This window comes from Asterias amurensis, chromosome 18 (assembly GCF_032118995.1).
Source record: "Asterias amurensis chromosome 18, ASM3211899v1".
In the NCBI taxonomy this organism is placed as follows: Eukaryota; Metazoa; Echinodermata; class Asteroidea; order Forcipulatida; family Asteriidae; genus Asterias; species Asterias amurensis.
In genome coordinates this window covers 8,313,811-8,327,266 of record NC_092665.1, presented here as the reverse complement: position 1 = coordinate 8,327,266, position 13,456 = coordinate 8,313,811, and the positions used below count along the sequence as shown (strand labels likewise).

Genomic DNA, 13,456 nt, shown 5'->3' with positions numbered 1-13,456 from the left:
AGATCTAGTACACATACTGTATACAACACACAAAGATATTTGTTAAAGTTACATATACCATTTTTTAATAATAATTCATAAATACCTGAGAGCGCGTCACGTGGGTGTGTATAAACCTTTGTTTATGACCGGTAAAAAGTGTTAATTCATGGGCGTGACACACGACCTTGCACCTGTTCTTATAAGACAGTTTCTTCATTCCTTTTGGTCGAGAGCAACGGCTGAAACAGTTGTGCCACATCACGCGATACGCGCGACGCGCACAGCATTCCCTTATAAGGAGTTGTTTACCCGAGGGCCGCAGAGGGCTTTACCATTTCATAGCTGGAGGGGTGTTGTGTTGAAAGAAATCATTTAACAATTATAATTTTTGCATTTATTTTACTTTTTGACCAAAAAGTGATGATGTTTTTGACCGAAAAGGTGTTTATGAATGGGAATCAAAGTGTGTTGAATAGGTTTTCAACTAGTGGTTAAAACCCACCGAGGCATGGTTCTTCATAATTTACCTCGACTTCGTCTCGGTAAAATTATCAAGAACCAGGCCTCGTTGGGATTAAACCACTAGTTGAAAACCTCTTCACCACACATTGATTCCCTTATTGAAGGCATTTACGAGCATGTCAAATATGCTGGTTATTCAGACAACTAATTAAGATTCTAGCCCTTGGAAGCCTACAATCTTTCAACCTTACGATTATCAAGATGTATTCGAATGAGTATTACCATAATTTTGTATTGAGTGTGGAGATTAAGTTTCCATCTTGTATACATTTGTAACTTGCTGATACTGGATTAACTCACCATCATGAGGGGTGTGGCAATGACTACTCCATACAGACGAATCAAATTAGGATGATCAAGCAAATGCATTGAATTAATCTCCTTGACAAAGTCCTCAAAGAAACCAGCTTGACGAACTGTGTCACTTCTCAAACACTTCACAGCAACATCAACCTGGCAATAAAATAATTTAAAAAGCACACCAAGCCTTAGTTTGAGTGTGCTCAGCCAGATGGAGTCACACACAGCAAAAAACATCTACTCGCTAGAATTGGTTCAACGCCAGGCAGTCAGATAGAAATGTGGAGTCTATGACCGCAGTTCCCAGCATCACACCTCTCCTAACACAACTTGATTTGGATCAACTATAACCACGCCATGACAAACCTACAATGTAGAGCTATAGAGTAGCATGCAGTCTGCTCAGCTGCTGTAGGCTAGCCTACCATAGACATTCCTCTACTCTCATTGATTTACATCCACGTCGACTTTTTGGGGGGCTACATGTAATTTATGGCTTCCAAGGTTTTTTAATTACGGGAAACACACAAAGTTAAAAAACCATGTAGGCTAATTGTTCGGATTCCCAGGCATCCTGTGATGGTGAAGTCCCAACCCCACTGTGGGAATTGAAACATCATTTATCATCAATTATCATTTGTCACCGTGAAATTTCATTTGGTATGGGATGTACATGAACCCCCCCTCCCCCCATGGTAAGCTAGGACATGTATGAAACTCAGGAAATCAAGAACTTTAGGGGGTACATTGTACTTCTGTACAAGGGGATAATAGTGTGTTAAAGTATGGGAACATTGAGGATACCCTCTGCACAAAACCAAAAAGGTTACATATAACGAGAAATTCCAGGTAATTTCTATATCAACACAAATAGATTTTAGTTTCAGACAGAAAAAAATAATGTAAATTGGGTGGAGAGAATATTACAAACAAATCATGAATCTCCCATACGTCTATCTACAGAGCCGTGAACTTCAATCTTTAAATATTTGTATTGTACAAATCCCCAGCCGTGACACTTGTGTCCTTAAGCAAGAGATTTACCCATTGCTTCATCTTTCGGATGGGACGTAGAGCAGTTGGTCCCATGAAGTGTGAAACGCATGAAACAGAATGTGTGTAAAGGGAAAAGTGATATCATACATGTAGCCCTGTGTAAACAGATCCAGAGTTGAGAACATTATGACCAAACAAAAAACCATATTGATGGAAGAAAACATATGTGCATCATATGAATGTTTTTTTAAAGGCAGTGGACACTAAACTGTAATTACTCAAAATAATTATTAGCATAAAACCTTTCTGGGTGGCGCGTAATGGGGAGAGGTTGATGGTATAAAACATTGTGAGAAACGGCTCCCTCTGAAGTGCCATAGTTTTTAAGAAAGAAGTAATTTTCCACGAATTTGATTTTGAGACCTCAGATTTAGAACTTGAGGTCTCGAAATCAACCATCTAAACGCACACAACTTCACGTGACAAGGGTGTTTTTTCTTCTTTCATTATTATCTCGCAAGTTCGATACCTTGAGCTCAAATTTGGGGGGGGGGGGGGGGGTTTGGAAAAGGAAAAGACATGTATCGGTGTGGTCTCTGGTAATAAATCATTCCCTGACAGTTTGACGTTGATTTGTGGTATTCCAAATTAGTGCTATAAAGGGTTTTATAAAAACAATAAGGGATTCAAAACCAGTTGCCATGGCATGAGCTGTTTGGAAGAAAGCATCTCATGCTTGAATAGGAACAACAATTAATACAATCTTGATGGACTAACCTTTCTGTGGCCTGGTGTTGTCCACAAGCCTTTACGTACCACTCCAAACGAACCATCACCAAGCCTTTCCAGCAATGTTAATTCTGCTTCCCCAATCAGACATGTCAAGGTCTGTGTCACACTACTGCTTGGTGGATGATTATCTGCTGGGGTTGAAATGGCTGTTTTTATCTTGGGCTTAGTTGTCTGGATGTGACTTTCCCCTTTACGATTAAGAACCTTTGAATTTGCAATAGAAAATTATTATTTTGTAAATGTCGTATTATGATTTTCAACATAAAACTTAATATGTTAGAAATTAAAATGACAAAGTAACATTTAACTGAAAAAAAGGTAATTTAAAACTAGAGATAGTGATTGTAAACAATCACACAGCTGTTCCTATAATTAGTGGTTTTCTAAGCTCCAATAAAAGACACACATTACAACTTTATGACATGTGGTTTACATGGTCTTGATTCTGATACTCAATCGAAAGGAGCTTTAAAACAAGAATAAAAGGTCAACATGAGGTCATGGCCATCATTTTGAATAAATTTAACCCAGGCTCAATTTTGAATGCCCAAGGAGTCTATAACTGAAGAACAGGTTGTAAAATAATGTATACCGTAATTTTCGGATTATAAAAGCATGGCATATAAACCGCCCTTTTCTTTACACATGGTAGTTGTCACAGTCCTGATGGTTTGGCCTTTTTTGATAAAGCATTTTTGAAGTCATATGGATGTTCCTCCCGCTCTCAAAAAAAACCTTTCACATACTGAGTAGTACATTGATAAGTACCATGCCTTTAACATGATACATGTACATACGTACATGTAGGCTTCTGCAGGGGTTGTCTTGACCAGCAGCTTTTTTGTTCGCCATACCAGTCCCAGGTACAAAGTGAACTGTCGAACACTTTTTACAGAACATTTTACAAACAGAACTTTTTACAATAATTTCAGGTTGCTTTCGCAACTGAGCACTACTGCAACAGTGGCTTTTTGGAGTTTGCTAAATCATGAATTTCTGCTTACACATGGTTTACCCTCAAGTAATTTACCAGGGTTCTTCCTCACTGTAACAAAACGATAACTCAACACTGTACTGGTTCTTACCCTTTTCCTTACATGCCATAAACGGTAAGAAAATTGAACGTAAGACAAAACTGGCACTTACACGTTCAAGGAATGTCCGTCGTCTACGTCGCTTTACTGCATCCATCAGGCGTCGCACAGCTGGACGACCCATTCCTATTTTTTCCAGGTCATCACTTTTGACAAAGTCAAAATGCTCCAAACGTGATAGATGGAGGCTGTCATGTATGCTGGTAAAGAACTTCTGCAGTTGTGTCTCCTCAAGAAGCTCCTTCAACCAATCAAGACTATCTGGCTCCTCCATGGTCCAAAGTATCAATGTCAATTCTAAATCAACAAGAATGTTTAACATTAACAATTACAAGAAACACAAGCTTTAAAACATTTCGCAAAATAATTTTAAACATAAAATACATATACGTAGACTCTGTGTCTATAGACCATTTTGAACAACACGCAGTCTCGCTTATACGACGCCGATTTAGGGGTAAAAATGTGCACAAAAGGATAGTACACACATATGTTTACGTACCAATGCTTGTGTAAACGTGTGTACCATCCTTTTGTGCATGGTTTTTGCCCCCAAAATGGGGGAAAGGATACGCGTATAGTGCAAGTGCGCTGCATGTTGTGCAATGGGTCTATAGGTGCCAATGTTTATAAGTCCAAATAAATTTATTCTAGTATTCACCATTTGTGGCTGTTATAATAATAATAATTAATAATAATAATAATTTGGCGGGCTAATCGTCCTTACTCGCAGCTAGAGCTGAATTGCGATGGATGGACGCAGCTACGTGTTCGAGAAGCAAGCATGCAAGGGCGCATTCAGCTGCCAGCCACATCAACCCATTATGACCATAGAGCACAGCCAAGATCGAAAGTGTTTGATTTTTTCTTGAGGGAAGAAAACCGGATAGTCTGGAAAACTCTCATGGCACAGCAGAGAACCAACGCACAACTCAACTCACATATTATGGTGAAAGATAAGACAATCCTCTAAGACTTTAACTATCATAAGGGTCAAGGGACATTCTGATATTCAATAAATGGAACGCATAATTAATTCATTGTTAGCAGAATGTAAGCTCTTCTTAAAATATGGACTCTTCCTTTCAGCTCATGAAATTGATCAGTCCAGATTTCACCTTGTAAATGATTGCTAATTTGTACTCACAGATGAATGCTTCACTACAATTTTACAATATTTATCTTTCTTAAAAATCCTCTGCTGTATGCCCTATCGACAGAAAATTTGCGGAGGATAGCAAGTTTGGTATAAATTGGGTAAACAGGTCATGTTTTTAAAAGGAGGGTAGTGGTCAATAGTCGCCAGAAGTTGTGTTTAAAACAGATTGGTTGAAATGATAATTCATGACAGAAATGCTTCACATACCAAAGATGGCATACAAAAAACCTGAGAATTGGAGGAAGGAAATTACAACACTAGTGAGTGACACCAAGTTATAACAACCCTAACTCTCCATTCTTCAAGATGGAGGGTTATGACTATTGCAGCACAACAGTTCCTCCATGATGTAAGTGGCACCCAGTCTAACAGCCAAGAAAACACTGAAAAACAGAGTAAGGCCGTGTACGAAACGGCGACTTCAGCGAGAGCAACGGCTAGATAGCGTGTCTATCAGTGCTGATGATCAGAAAAGGCAGATGCGCATGATCTAGCCGTTGCTGTAGAGTGTAGGCGAAGTCGCGGTGTTAGACTTGGCCTAAGACTGTCTGATGATCATGAGTTGTAATTTTATGATTGTAGGCTTACAGTTTTTTAAAAACAAGTTTGTCCTTTGACCCCACTAAATATTACTACTTTGGACTCCAATCAATGACCTCCGGATGAGCGTGCCACTGCTCTACTGACTGAGCTATCAGCCCTTGGCACTCTTTTTTGAAAGAGCATCATTAAGGGAAAAGAGTCTGTGTACGGCAGCACTTTCTGAGAGATTTTTTTGTTTCCTTTTTTTTTCCCAAAAATATTTTTCTTGAAGAATGGATCTAAATCACTTAATTTTGACACCATAAAAAAAATTGTGCAGAGGAAATGCTCGAGCACATGCCCAAAGGAACTTAATTGGTGTGCAATATGAGCAGCTCTGAAAATTAATACTAGTTTGTTATATTAAAATGATTTTATGTATCATGTACAATCCTTCTGCTGGACAGGTTAGAATATAATTTGATCTAAATTAAGGGAGATCAAGGCCCATCGCATGCAGAATTTTAGGATTACTTAGTCATCATGGAGTCTTGGACATCATGTAAAAAGTAGTATAGAAAAGATAGAAAAACTAAAAATCCATATATCAGAACCAAAATTTGACTTTCTACAATTCTACCACCAACATTCAAAAGTAACCCGGTAATGCATTGTTTGTTTTATTGTTGGCCTATTTGTAAATGTAAATGTTAATTAATGTAGCTTAGGCTAACTGTCAACATTTAAATTAAGAACACTCTACCCTCTATCTACAGTGTAGTGTAGATCTCATCTTGTGGTCGGAACTATAACCTGGTGTCATGTGTTTTCAGTAGGATAACAGGAACAATTTTCACATCAAAAACTAAATGATTTAAAAAAAAAATCATCTATCCAACCTTTCAACAATGACACTGGAGCGAGGTCATATTGTTTTCAAACCTGTCATTGGTTGGTATTTTATTGAATATTCAGAAGCTAGTATGACGTGCAAAATAAATAAAAAATATCATTCAATTAGGCCTACTATATTATTTAACAAATTTAATTACATTTTTGTCCTAAAACAAATGGCTACTAGATTAGAATCCGGAGATATCACAAAGCATGACAGTAAAACACCCCAGCCCCCTTGAAGCACAATCAATTCATAACAATCTGTTTTCCCCATTTCAGACCAGCAATTTTGTTATTATTTTTTTTTGCAAGAAACCAATCTTTTATATTTTCTCTTTTATGTAGACCATATTATTTATGAAACCCAAATTTATTCCAGTCTGCAGTTAATCAAACAATTTTTTTTCATTTTCACTTAACATAGTTCAATTTTTTCCCCTATATTGGCACACCATAGAATCCCAAACAGCAACCACATTGTGATCTATCTAGTGACTGAAGGAGAATGAAACTTAAACTCAATCCAGCAGTAATAATTTTGTTTTGAACTTTCGAGGTTGGATGATGTTTCTTTGACTCATTTGGTTGTTGGCATAATAATGCTACACCAAAAACTCATAATTTTCTACATGTTTGAGCAACCATGTACATACATACGATAGGGAACTTTATTCCCAGCATGATTAAGCCTGAGGAAAGTACAGACCATGAGTAAACAGCAGAGCTTCTGACATTGGTGGAGCTAATTACACAGTCTCGCGGTAAACGAGAATCCAAGTTGGGGATTGAAAACATGTGAGGGTCGATAACATATGATCCTCCGATAGTTTTCAGTTTCATGTCTCATCATGCACTACGAATTTGCCTATTTTTACAACCTGTCAAGAAAGTCCACCATTTCCTACCCTTCTGTAACCATTTTAGACCTGGAAATGACTTGTTTTCAAAATTTCTACGCATTTTATAACAACTCTGTGCTGTTCATCTTAACGGGATGCTGCACGAAGCCAGCAACCCCGCTAGATATAAATTGCGTATAAAATGTTGCAAATGTACGTTGTATACCGGTGGTGGACTGGGGGGGGGGGGGGTAAGTGGAGGGCAGGATAACAATACAAATCACCGTGGCAAACCACCCATCCTAATATTATATTTTGGTTTTAAACATCTATTCATAAATACCTCGGACAGTTTCGCTGTTCCTATTGGTGGAGAGCGCGTCACATGGGTGTGTATAAACCTTTGTTTATGACCGGTAAAAAGTGTTGAAACATGGGCGTGACAAGCGAGCTTGCACCTGTGCTTATGAGACAGTTTCTTCATTTCTATTGGCCGAGAGCAACGGCCGGGACAGTTGTGCCACATCATGCGATAAGCGTGAACGCAAAGAATTCCCTTATAAGGAGTTGTTTACCCGAGGGCGGCGGAGGGCCTTACCATTTCATAGCTGGAGGGGTGTTGTGTTGAAAGCAATCATTGAACAATTATAATTTTTGCATTTATTTTACCTTTTGACCAAAAGTGTTGATGTTTTTTGACCGAAAAGGTATTTATGAATGGGAATCAAAGTGTATTGAATCGGTTTTCAACTAGTGGTTTAAACCCGCCGAGGCCTGGTTCTTGACAGTCTACCTGCAGTACACTAATCCCCATTGTTATTTATCTGCGGGGATATGCAGCGTTTTTTCATGCGTGACCTCTATGTGAATATTATTTAGTCAAAAGAGTTTCTGGAATTCGGTCATTTTCAGCCTTTTCTGAAAAGTCTCAACCAAAATAATGTACCAGTAAATTGTTAAAACAATCGGTGAAACTCAAATTTTAAAAAGAGAAATTTGTACGTAAAAAATGGCTTAAAAAACAGAGAAAACAAGTCACAAAAACACGGAAAATTTTCATGTTATGAATGTCGGCAACAGTCCCCAATTAGTATGTGTGGATAGATTATTTCATATTCTACCTTGAAATGTTAAACGCAAGACCGGATCGTTCCTAGTCCAGTTAGGATACAACGATTTCCACCGTTAATCCAAATCTCACATTACGAAAAAGTCAACGTAGACAGAATGGTTTTCTTGCACAGGTGATTGGCTGACGATGACATCATCGACTGAAGGCCAGTTTATAGACGGTCGCGCGATGATCGCGCGATGGAAATCTTGACGCGATCATAAAAAGACACAGTTTTCAGGCCTCAGTCTTAGGATTGCACGCAAGATTTCCATCGGGCGACCAACGCGCGACCGACTATAAACCGGCCTTGATAGGGCAGCATGCTGTTTTTCGTTGCCATGGTACCTTGACCACCAAGCCTAAGTTAGTCAATAACAAAAGCGCCAGTCTATACTAAGGGCTGAATGAGCTGATTCCTCATTCAGCCCATGGTATAGACGGGCACTTTTGTTATTGACTAACTTAGGCTTGGTGGTCAAGGTACCATGCCAATGAAAAACAGCAAGCTGCCCTATCAGTCGATGATGTCATCGTCAGCCAATCACCCGTGCAAGAAAACCATTCTGTCTAATAGTTGACTTTTTTGTAATGTGAGATTTGGATTAACGGTGGAAATCATTGTATCCTGACTGGACTAGGAACGATCCGGTCTCACTTAACATTTCCAGGTAGAATATGAAATAATCTATCCATACATATTAATTGGGGACTGTTGCCGACATTCATAACATGAAAATTTTCTGTGTTTTTGTGACTTGTTTTCTCTGTTTTGGAAGCCATTTTTTACATACAAATTTCTCTTTTTAAAATTTGAGTTGCACCGATTGTTTTTATACATAATAATAATATTTGAGTTTATATAGCACTTTTTCAATCCCGAATGGGTGTCTCAAAGCGCTTTAAATTATTACCCCTGGTCACTGGGCCTTAATTCACTACTTAAACCACCTCAGCTCCCTGGGGAGTATACAGCCTCGTGCAACAAATGCACTACCTGGCTAAATCAATCACAATCTCTGCCCTCACAGGTCCTCATTTACCCCTGGGTGGAGAGAAGCAATAATAGTTAAGTGTCTTGCTCAGGGACACAAGTGTCACGACCGGGATTCGAACCCACACACTTCTGAACAGAATCAGCAGAGCTTGAATTCGGTGCTCTTAACCGCTCGGCCATGACAGACATGCTCTTCATTTCAGTGTACTTCTACGTTATTTCTGTCAATACTTTTCAAATAAGGCCGAATAAGACTGAATTTCAGAAGCCCTTTTGGGCAATTCCAGCGTGACTGACATTACATTTTTTACTAATTTTGAATATCTAATCAGCTCTCATGGTTAAACAATGACAGCTATCTTAACCATGTTTGGCATGGGGGATACTAGGACCTGAATACACACAGCATTGAAACTTTTAAATTTCATGTTCAGCTTTTCCGACTAGGGGGGTCGTTAACTGCCGTGTATGACATTACAAAAAGCGACACAACCAAAAAGTGTAAATATGTTTTTAAAATTTCTCTTCAAGTTAAAAGTGCTACAGATCTAAATCCATATTACCATTATATCTTATCTAGGGTAACCAAAACTTGTAGTTAGATGGGAAAAATTATTCATGAATTTTTTGATAATTATGCAAATTAACCTCCGTGACTGACATTACCGTGACTGACATTAAGCTTTCATAACATCAGCTGGAATAACAGTTACAACAATTTAGCAAAACAAAATTAAAAATTCTGTCCACAAGAGAAGTAGGATGAACTGTTTAATTCTATATTAAGGGAATAACTACAATTTTTAGATGTTTAAAGGTTGAAACATGCATTAATTGTGATAAAATGTAGGCTATTATAAAAGAGCTAAACAATTTAAGCTGCTATTTGGAATTTGGGAATTGGGATGAAGTTTTTATTAAAAAAATGACACATGCAGGAAGAGATGGGTGCTCCCTTTGTTAGTAAAATAAATTCTGTCAGTAACAATAGTGTAAATGTAGCTTTTCACATGCATAAAAAACTGAGGGGAGAAAAGACTGAAAAATTTAAAACTGCTATTTCAGCTATTTCAGAATGTTCAAGCATTGTTTTTTTAACATGTCTCCTATAAACACACGCCTACTATATATTGTAATCATTTACATGGACTCTTACATCCTAGCCAGTAAGCAGTATTCTTTAAGATTCTATTTGTTTTATTTGCTCAATTTGCAAAACACCATGTGGTATCTACAGTACATGTACTTTAACTATTGCTAAGAAAATTGTGTAGTTAACGAGCCAATCTTTAAAACGTACTTACATGTAGATAAAAATATATACCATACGAAAGCACGCAAAAATTTAACACTAACATTGTCAGATGGTGGTCAGGTTCCAAGGTATTGGCTACATTGTTACCAGGCCTTGAACATTGCTCTTGAAGGGGCACTGCAATTGTAAGGGGCACTCTGCGACGAAATTGTAAATTTGTACTGAAACTTTAAAGAAGGGCACCAATGCAAAAGCACAGGGCATCGCGGCAACTGCTGTGGGTGGAGTGGGTATTTTGAGACCTGTGTTGTTAAATCTTGACATAATTTAAGGTTGAACTAACCATGGAGTTATTCCAAGAACCAACCAACACCACTTTGTAATCTCCACCTTGGTGGAGTAGCAGAGATCAGTTAGCATTTACTTTGCATACATTCAAGTACAATATTTCACAAAACAAGTCTTGTCCTTCCCATCAAAACAGCACTCTGTAACCATCAAGTCGATCTAGTGTATGTAGGAGAAAGTATCCTCAACTTTGAAGGAGATGGATCAGCTGATTGAGCTGCCCTCTGCTTCTTAAGATTATAACATATGGATACCCTCTCTCTATCTCTCTGTTCAGAATTTCTTCAAATCAGTCTTATATAGCTTGCTTGAACTCCTCTTCTGGGCAGCCCATCTCTGCTGCTGTCTTTAAGTATACTCTTTACTTTCTTGTAAAACTTGTGTAGTGTGAGACTCTTGTAATAATGTTGACCCTATTTAAAAAGAAAACAGTTGTTTTATTTTACTTTGATCAATGACAAATATTCACAATGAATAATGCGCCTTATGGATTGGAGTACAGTTCACCTTACAAATTCGTTATTCACCTACCTGTAAAAAATTGATGAATTGGACTAAAAATACAAATAAACAGATCCAATAGCATTGTTTCAGGATTATATAGCTTCATTTTAGTTGCATTGTGAGTACAAAACAAGTTATTAATCCATCCAATGTTCAAATTTTTTTTTAATAGCTTGTGTAATAACGTGACTGACATTACATTGTCGTGACTGACATTAAACGTGACTGACATTACACTTTTGTTTAATTAATAAAAAAAATTAAACAACAATTATTTACCTGTTTGATAACATTGTTGCTTTACCCTGACCACCTAGTAAAAAAATAATGAAGGGCAGATATTAATTGCTACCATGTATACTTTTATGACAAAAATCTTCATTTTTTGTGACTGACATTACACTAAGCCTAACAAAAGCGTTCATTTGACGGCACAGTATCTAACATTAGTTTCATATTAATTTAAGTTTTTTTCCTAAAGATAGACACTGAGAGTTGTTATTTTTACCAAACAAAATAAATTGAGTGCCTTTGGATTAGAGAAAACTACAAAAATAAATAAATTTTGAGTTCTTACCTATGATTGGTGCCATTTAACGTAGAATCAACTTCAGAGTGCTGTAACTTTCAAAATATTTGGTCTGGATCATTTTTTTTTTTCATTTCTAGAAACTCCAAAATATACTCTATCAATTTTGCAAAAGATGTATGAGAAAAAAAGCATTTTGAAATTTTGACCCTCGTGTCGCACTTGCGTGGAATTGCCCCTTTGACTAAATAGTATTCAAACTGAGGTCACGCATGAAAAATCACACCTACTCGCGCAGATAAATCACAAAGGAGACTTATTAAATCCAGGGTTCTGCGGGTAGACTGTTGATAATTTACCTCGACTTTGTCTCGGTAAAATTATCAAGAACCAGGCCTCGTTGGGATTAAACCACTAAGAAGAGGCTGAGAAGGGTGCTGTTCAGCTGAAGAGGGCGCTGTTCAACGGCGACCACCACTGGCTATTTTGTGCTCCGTAATATTTTTACTTTGCACCTATTTTTTCACTTTTTCTGCTCGTCTTGGTTGCTGTTTTTGTCTTCAATAGGCCTATGTCACCGCTAATGTCAAGTTCATCTTCGTTCCTGTTTTTATTGATAATTGGAATTATTTCACGGTTTTTCGTCATGGTGAATACCCATTACGGCAACCACGATCACCTGCTACGGTCTACCCGAGTAAGTTATACACGTGAGCAGTTACTGAGAATACGTGAAAGGGTGTACCCCAAACCAGCAGACTATATAAGGCATTTCCTTGAGATATTCGACCAAGGAAAAGGGGCAGGAAGAGTGGCATTCGTCATAGCCTTGCTTAAGGCAGTCGCATTTTTCGCTCCGAAAAGACGCTGCTGTAAACCCACTCGTTATACCCTGTGCGTGGTGCGTGCGATCACACCGCATGACCCACCCGTATACACACTGTCACATCGTCTGACTACTGTGCACACAAGTCATCCACACTCGTACCATTAACCGCATGCGGAGGCCGTCAGGCCGACAGCCTTGTCGGGTCTGTAACTTCCGGGTTTATAGTGTTTCATGAACAAATTTCCACAAGTGGAAAAAAATGGGGGGGGGGGGGGCTCTCGGATATGGTAGTATGCAGCTCATGAATATGGTATATCTTTCGTTAGACCTATCAGACAACACAGGATGTGAGGCAAATGAATTATTCATTTTGACGTCCAATCACGCACTTCCCTTATCACGACCTTTCACTGAGCGTCCATGGTGGTGTGTGATATAAACATGTCTCGTCTTTCGCGGGCATTATGGTAATGAGCTGACCGTGGGAACTCTTCGCTTATTATAGTTATGAGGTCAGTGGCTTCAACACAGACCCTACAAGGCTGTCGGCCTGACGGCCGACGCATGCGGATAGTGTACGGGGGCATCGTGTCGTGCGATGTTACGCACAGTGAATATGGGTGGGTTTTTCTACAGCGGCGGTCTTTTTTCGGAGTGACTAATTCGACTGCCTTGTGCAAGGCTACATTCGTCAACGTGTTCGGAAGCGAGGATTCAGGCCACCACTGCCTACAATTGTTATGGGGAATGTTTGGTCACTACAAAATAAAATGGATGAGT

At 38.5% G+C, this 13,456-nt stretch overlaps 1 protein-coding gene across 1 annotated transcript in view; it reads right to left on the bottom strand.

Annotated features, from left to right (window-relative positions):
• LOC139950595 (uncharacterized) overlaps positions 1–13,456 on the bottom strand; it is a 55,803-nt gene that overhangs the window by 41,159 nt on the left and 1,188 nt on the right. The window contains exons 2-4 of the mRNA XM_071949350.1: positions 3,739–3,983; positions 2,578–2,796; positions 805–957 (exon numbers count right to left, since the gene is read on the bottom strand). Of these exons, the coding sequence (XP_071805451.1) occupies positions 805–957; positions 2,578–2,796; positions 3,739–3,960 (594 nt within the window). The 5' untranslated portion in view covers positions 3,961–3,983. The remainder of the gene's footprint in view (positions 1–804; positions 958–2,577; positions 2,797–3,738; positions 3,984–13,456) is intronic.